General features: G+C 42.1%; 1 protein-coding gene across 17 annotated transcripts in view; it reads left to right on the top strand.

Moving 5' to 3' along the window:
* The window catches only part of FOXJ3 (forkhead box J3), a 152,085-nt gene extending 147,887 nt beyond the window's left edge, over positions 1 to 4,198 (top strand). For 16 of the 17 annotated variants that reach the window (XM_015136169.3, XM_077938829.1, XM_077939541.1 and 13 more), the window contains one exon: positions 893 to 4,198. In XM_015136169.3, coding sequence (XP_014991655.1) covers positions 893 to 1,008 — 116 coding nt within the window. In that variant the 3' untranslated portion in view covers positions 1,009 to 4,198. 17 annotated transcript variants of the gene reach the window in all.
* The last annotated feature ends 1,802 nt before the right edge of the window (positions 4,199 to 6,000 follow it).

The raw sequence follows: 6,000 nt of genomic DNA on the forward strand, positions 1-6,000 counted from the left end.
TTAGTGCCTGACCCACATTAAGGAACTTACAGGTTTTTTTTCAATGAAGGCATTTCGCCTATATTGTGATATACTGAAAACCTTAGCATTAAATAATTGTACAAGAAAATATTTCAGGGCATATGAGAAAAATGAGTAGCAGACTACTTGAAATTTTGTAATCAGAGTACTAGAAAAATAATCCAGTAAAACTTCCACAACAGTTAAAAGGATATGTATAATTTGTAATAAAAGAAAGAATTCTACAAGTAAATATCAACCTCTACTTTTAAAAAGCAGGTGGTTTAGAAGGGGGTCTGTCAAGATACAGTAACAGCACATGGCCAAACTGGTGCAAGAAGAGCATGGGAAGGTGGGCATTCTGTACTCAACTGTGGTTCCTCCTAGCTTCCTGTGTTCCCTTGTTGATGTTCTCTGTGTTCACTTGGTGTTACTTGGTGGCACAGAAATTAGCTTGCTGGGGAAAATTCAGTATGACATCATTGGTGCACTGCTATCATTATCCTGTTTACCATTCTCATGGGAGCCAATTCATGTTACTGAAACAACGTATTGGAGCAAAACAGACTAAGAGCATTGGCTACATTGGCACTTTTCTTGTGTCTTCCTTACTGCAGCCTGGTATAACGGAAGGAGTGTGGGTCAAGTGAACTGACCTCAGATCCTATCTTTGCCCCCTGTGGTTGTGTGACTTTGGGTAATTTACTCATCCTCTTAAACCGATACTATCCTCTTACCTATAAAATGAGGATCATAAGAGCCACTTTTTGAAGGCTTATGGTTGGATTAGTGAGAGAATGTGTACCTGGCATATAGGAAGTACACAGTAGGGGTTAGTTTATTTCTTTCTTCTCTACCCAAGTTGCTGCTAATATTGCCTCTTTCCTTCCAGGCCATCACAGAGCCATGAACCAGCAGCACATGATGCCTTCCCAAGCCTTCCAGATGCGGCGCTCCCTGCCTCCAGATGACATCCAGGATGACTTTGATTGGGATTCAATTGTGTAGGGCTTGTTTCTGCGAGACACCAGACCCTAACGTTACCTTTCTGTGCAGTGAAGGGAAAGGTTTGAGAGAATCCAGTTGAGAAAACAAACTTGCTAATCACTTTACCAATGTTATCAAAATTACTTTTGAAGACAATCAGAAGGATTTTAGCTGGATAACTTACTGCTTTTATCTGACCTGAACAAGTACTACATGTTTGTCTCCCTGCCAGCTGCCCTATGTAGCTCCTAACTGTTGTGTGATTTGGACGGCTTTTTGTGTATTTGTGTCAGTTTGATGTTAACCACAAGTGCCAGACTGATTTTTCAGACGGAGCCTATTTTGCTGCAAGCAGTTTATATAAAGATACATATGTGTAAATATATGTACAAAAATTACTGAAAGGCTTCAGTTTTTTCTAATTGGATTATTATGTCTTGAAAGGAAAGTTATTGTCAGTTTTTATTCCTTGTTAGGCTATTTTCTGCAGGGTGCTTTTAACTGATGTAGGAAACTGAAAGGAAATAGATTTTTTCCAAAGCCAGTTCCCCTTATTTAATCTTTTTTAGAAATGTGGGTAATCTAAGTCAAGGAACCCAGGATTTGACACTCTCCAACAATCCATAGGGGCATGTTGCTCCTGAGCAGCATGAAGAACTGACCAAATTGGTTTTGATGCTTGGGGGATCATAGAGTATTTATGTCTGCTTTTCTAAATCTGTGTTATAACAGCTCTAAAATTTGTTGTTTGGTAAGAAGTTGGGCATCGCTTGGGTCTTTAAACACATCAGTGCTTCCACATTCATCTATGTATTTATTATTCAGAAGTGTTATTTTAATATTTATTGCTACCTTCTGTGAATGCTCAGCTCCTGTTGGGTTCATTAAGGAAAAATGTGTCTGAAAGCACAGAATTACTTTTTTTTTTTTTTTTTTGAGGTGGAGTCTCACCCTGTTGCCCAGGCTGGAGTGCAGTGGCGCGATCTCAGCTCACTGCAACCTCCGCCTCCTGGGTTCAAGCGATTCTCCTGCCTCAGCCTCCTGAGTAGCTGGGAGTACAGGTGCACACCGCCATGCCTAGCTAATTTTTTGTATTTTAGTAGAAATGGGGTTTCACCATGTTGCCTGGGCTGGTCGCAAACTCCTGAGCTCAGGCAGTCCGCCTGCCTCAGCATCCCAGAGTGCTGGGATTACAGGCATGAGCCACTGCTCCCAGCCCAGAATTACTTTTCTTGATAAGAATTTACAGACAAGACACTCAGAGAGACATTGTGTCATTCTCTGTCATCACTCCTTTTACCATGTGAATAGATTTCTCTGTCTTGGCATTCTTGCTAATTCAGATTTAGTTAAATCGGATTTTTCTGGAATTTGAATCAGATTCCATTTGGGCAACAATAGCAGGGCAGTGTTTCTAAAGCAAGTTTCCCCACTCATCTTCTAGGTTGTCTTGAAAGGAGGATAGAGCCACTTAAAATTTTATTTGCTTCAGTGTTTAATGTAGATATTATGTGGCCTGCTGTTTCTGTTGTCCTGTATGTCTGTGTATGCATGACATTTGGTCCCTTTCTTTGAAATGTAGCCCACCTCTTAATGGTTTTTTTAGTGGTGGTGGTTTGTTTTGTTTCATGTCATATCACAGTTTGCATGGACTGATTATCTTAGTTTTATGATAAAACTAGAAGAAATGAGGGGGGTTTTTTTGTTTTTTTTTTTGATGAATAGATTTTGAATTGATTCTTTAGACCAAAAAAAAGTGTCAATTCTAATGGGGAAAAATATTCCATGAAGTCAAAGAGTAGTAACTGCTCACTGGTTGCTTTTTAGCATCTCTGGTCTTAGCAGCCATGCTAAATCACTTTAATTAGCCTTAGTGATTCTATGGTTGAGTAATCTCTACTTGAACTAAACAAACATCTTTTGTTTCTGTGTGTGTGTACTGTGTGTGAGAGAGTGTGCCTGTGCCTGTGTGTGTGTGTGTGTGTGTGTGTGTGTGTGTTTTAATGAAGTGTTGCCTTGAATGAATCACTGGGAAGCCAGCCATGGTAAGGGCTGGTGAGGTTGGGGAGAAAGGAAGAGCTTTATGTTTCTCTGTTGTTTGGACCCTACTTGGCATGAAAAAGGAAGCTCAGTTCCAGCCCCTTGGATCAACGAAAATCAGAGGATTCTGGAAAGGCAGCCAACTTGCCCCTCTTAGAAGGATCAGAGGCAAGATGAGATGGCAGCCTGCAGAGTAAATGCTTGAAAAAAAAGGGGGTGATTTTCAATGGTTTGCTTAAGTCACTGTTTTCTAGACACCAAAATAGCTGTTTTGAAACTGTTTTAATTGCTTGGGTAGCAATGTGCACTTTAAACAATTTGGATATTGGAATGCAGTATCATACTGAGTGATTTGAGTAGAACCACTGATGATGATTTTATAAATTGTGTGAAGCGAATTTCACATTTGGCAATCATTTACTGATTTGCAGTGATCAATATTTTTATGAGAATTTAAACTTACCAAGAATGGCCATGGAGGCAAAGCCTTCACCCAGACCCATCCCACTCTCCTGTGATCCAGGTGGTCCAGAAGCCCAGGACAGGCGCTTTCTGTGGGCCCTGGCCACAGACAGGGTTACCTGGTGAGGTGCAGAGAGTCCCTCTAGTGGCCATTTCGCATGGTAGTTGCTAATGCAGAACAAGTTCTGTCTTGGGCTTAAATTGACTGAAGACTTTAGGGGAAAAGAACATTAAATGCATGTAAACAAATGGGGGTACTCTGTCCAGGAGAATAATCCGACTGGCATTTGTGGCAGTTTTTGAAATGTAAATGTATTCATGTGTGTTCTTGTAAATACATGTCTCTCAGATGTCCTTTGAAGTGGGAGGGAATCAATCCGGGGATAATTTCAAATGGAATAGAGTATTTTGATATTGTTCATTCAGAGGGTGATGTGTACATATCTATATTGTATATATGTGATGAAAATGCATTGGCTTTTTGTGCAGATACAACCTGCTCTCTGTACTGCTGTTGGACAGTGTTTTAATGTTTCTACAGTTTTGCTATTGCACGATTTCATATTTTGCCTCTATGATGAACGGCAACCATTCTTTGTAACTGTTTAGTGCTGTAAAGAAATATTCCAAGTGTCATTAGGATTGTTGCTGCCAGAACTGATATGCATGAATGGCACTTAAAATAAATATGTTAACTCTATTTACAACACTGATTGGTCTCCGTCGTTTGCTGTAATTGAAGAAGTGAAAATGGAGCTAGTCCAGGTGCAGAAACCCCACAGCCAGGACCCCAGAGTCCTTGGGGTCACTGAGATTGTATCCCTTGCATTACTACCTGAGAACAGTAATTGCTGCCATTTAGTGAGCATCTCATTAGCTCCATGAACTTGGGGAAGTCACTGGATTTCCCTGGGCCTCATTTTCCTTATTTGCAGTGCCAGTACAATGAGGATAGTATCTGCCTCCCAGAGTTGTAGTGGGATTTTCATAAATTAGTACATTTAAACATTTAGAACAGCACATGCGACATAAAGCATACTGGTACTCAGTATGTGCCAGGTGCTGTGCTAAGTAGATATTGTGGTCCTCCTTTTACAAACATGGGAACAGCTCAGATAGAGGTATAGAAACTTGTCTAGATTATTTAGTTGGCAGGTGACAGAGCGGAGGTTTGAATCCAGGTCATTTGATTCCAGGCATCATGTTTTTTACACAATCCTCTCATACTCTGTGAGGGAATTCCCCTCTCCCTACCCCCTGCCCTTGCCCCCTGTCTTGTCCCCAGCACTGCCTTTCCAGAGCTATTTCCAAAAGGTGAAAGTGGGGCTTTACATTTGCTGAGCACATACTCTGTGTCAAACCCTCTCATGAGAAATCCAGAGATGAGGAAGCCACAGTTCCTGCCTTTACGGGGTACAGACTTGCCCAGGACAGGTAGCAAATGCCAGCCCAGGGAGGCTATTCTGAAGGTATGCTCTGGTAAGGCAAGATTCTGGTGGGGAGGAATGAGGTCATACTGAGGATTGGGGCAGTGGTTTAGGAAGGGCTCCAGGTATGGGCTGCTAAGTTGAGTCTTCAAAGGGTCCCAGACAGATGGGAGGAAGTATTGCCATTTATACCATCACCTTGAGCAAGCCATGGGAGCTCCCTTACCGTGGGGGTTGTGGGTTGAGGCGGGAGAAGTGCTGGGCTGCTGGTCAAGAGCTGAGCATAGCAATTCTGTGAGAAATGCTGTCCCCACTTCACTGATGTGGAAACAGGCCCGGACAGGCCAAGCAACGGGCAGACCAGCCATGTGGCTGGAAGTGAAATTAACCTGGAGTCCCTCCCACTCTAGAAGGGGGACCTTTTCATCAATCCCAAGATCTACCCAAAGCCTCAGGCTGCTTCTAACTTAACCCACACAGTGCTACCAGAAACATCTATAGCAGTTTCACAGATAGGGAAACAAGGCCCAGAAAAGTTAACCTGCCCAAATTCTCACAGCTAATAGAGGAGCTGGAATAATTCAGTCCAGGCCTAACTCCGGAGTTCATTTCCTTTTACTTCACTGCTGTCTAAAAAAGAATTTTCCCAAAGCCAAGAATAGTGACTGTCCTCTGTGTGTGTGTCCATGTGTCTGTCTGTGTGCCTTGGAAGGAAAGCTGTGCTTCACTCCCATCACAGGTAAGCATTTGTCATTCGCGGTGCCTCTGAAGGACCGTAGTAAGGGGACCACTAAATGTGGTCACTTCTGCTGATTTAGATGCAGCTGAAGTACACTTCTGCTGATCAAATGAGAAATAAGGCGATTAAGATGCATGCATGATTCTCAAGGTTTTAAGATATTACAGTGTGCAAAGGGCTGCTGTTTATAGACGTGACCCTTATCAGTTGGGTAAAGGAGTCCTGGAAAAACCATGTAAGCATCAGTTAACATTCATTGAAGGCTTCATCGCTTCTTGGCCTTTTGGCTAAGATCAAATGCATTGAAGGTTTGACTGCATTAAATGCCCTAGAATTACAGCACTA

This window comes from Macaca mulatta, chromosome 1 (assembly GCF_049350105.2).
Source record: "Macaca mulatta isolate MMU2019108-1 chromosome 1, T2T-MMU8v2.0, whole genome shotgun sequence".
Lineage (NCBI taxonomy): Eukaryota > Metazoa > Chordata > Mammalia > Primates > Cercopithecidae > Macaca > Macaca mulatta.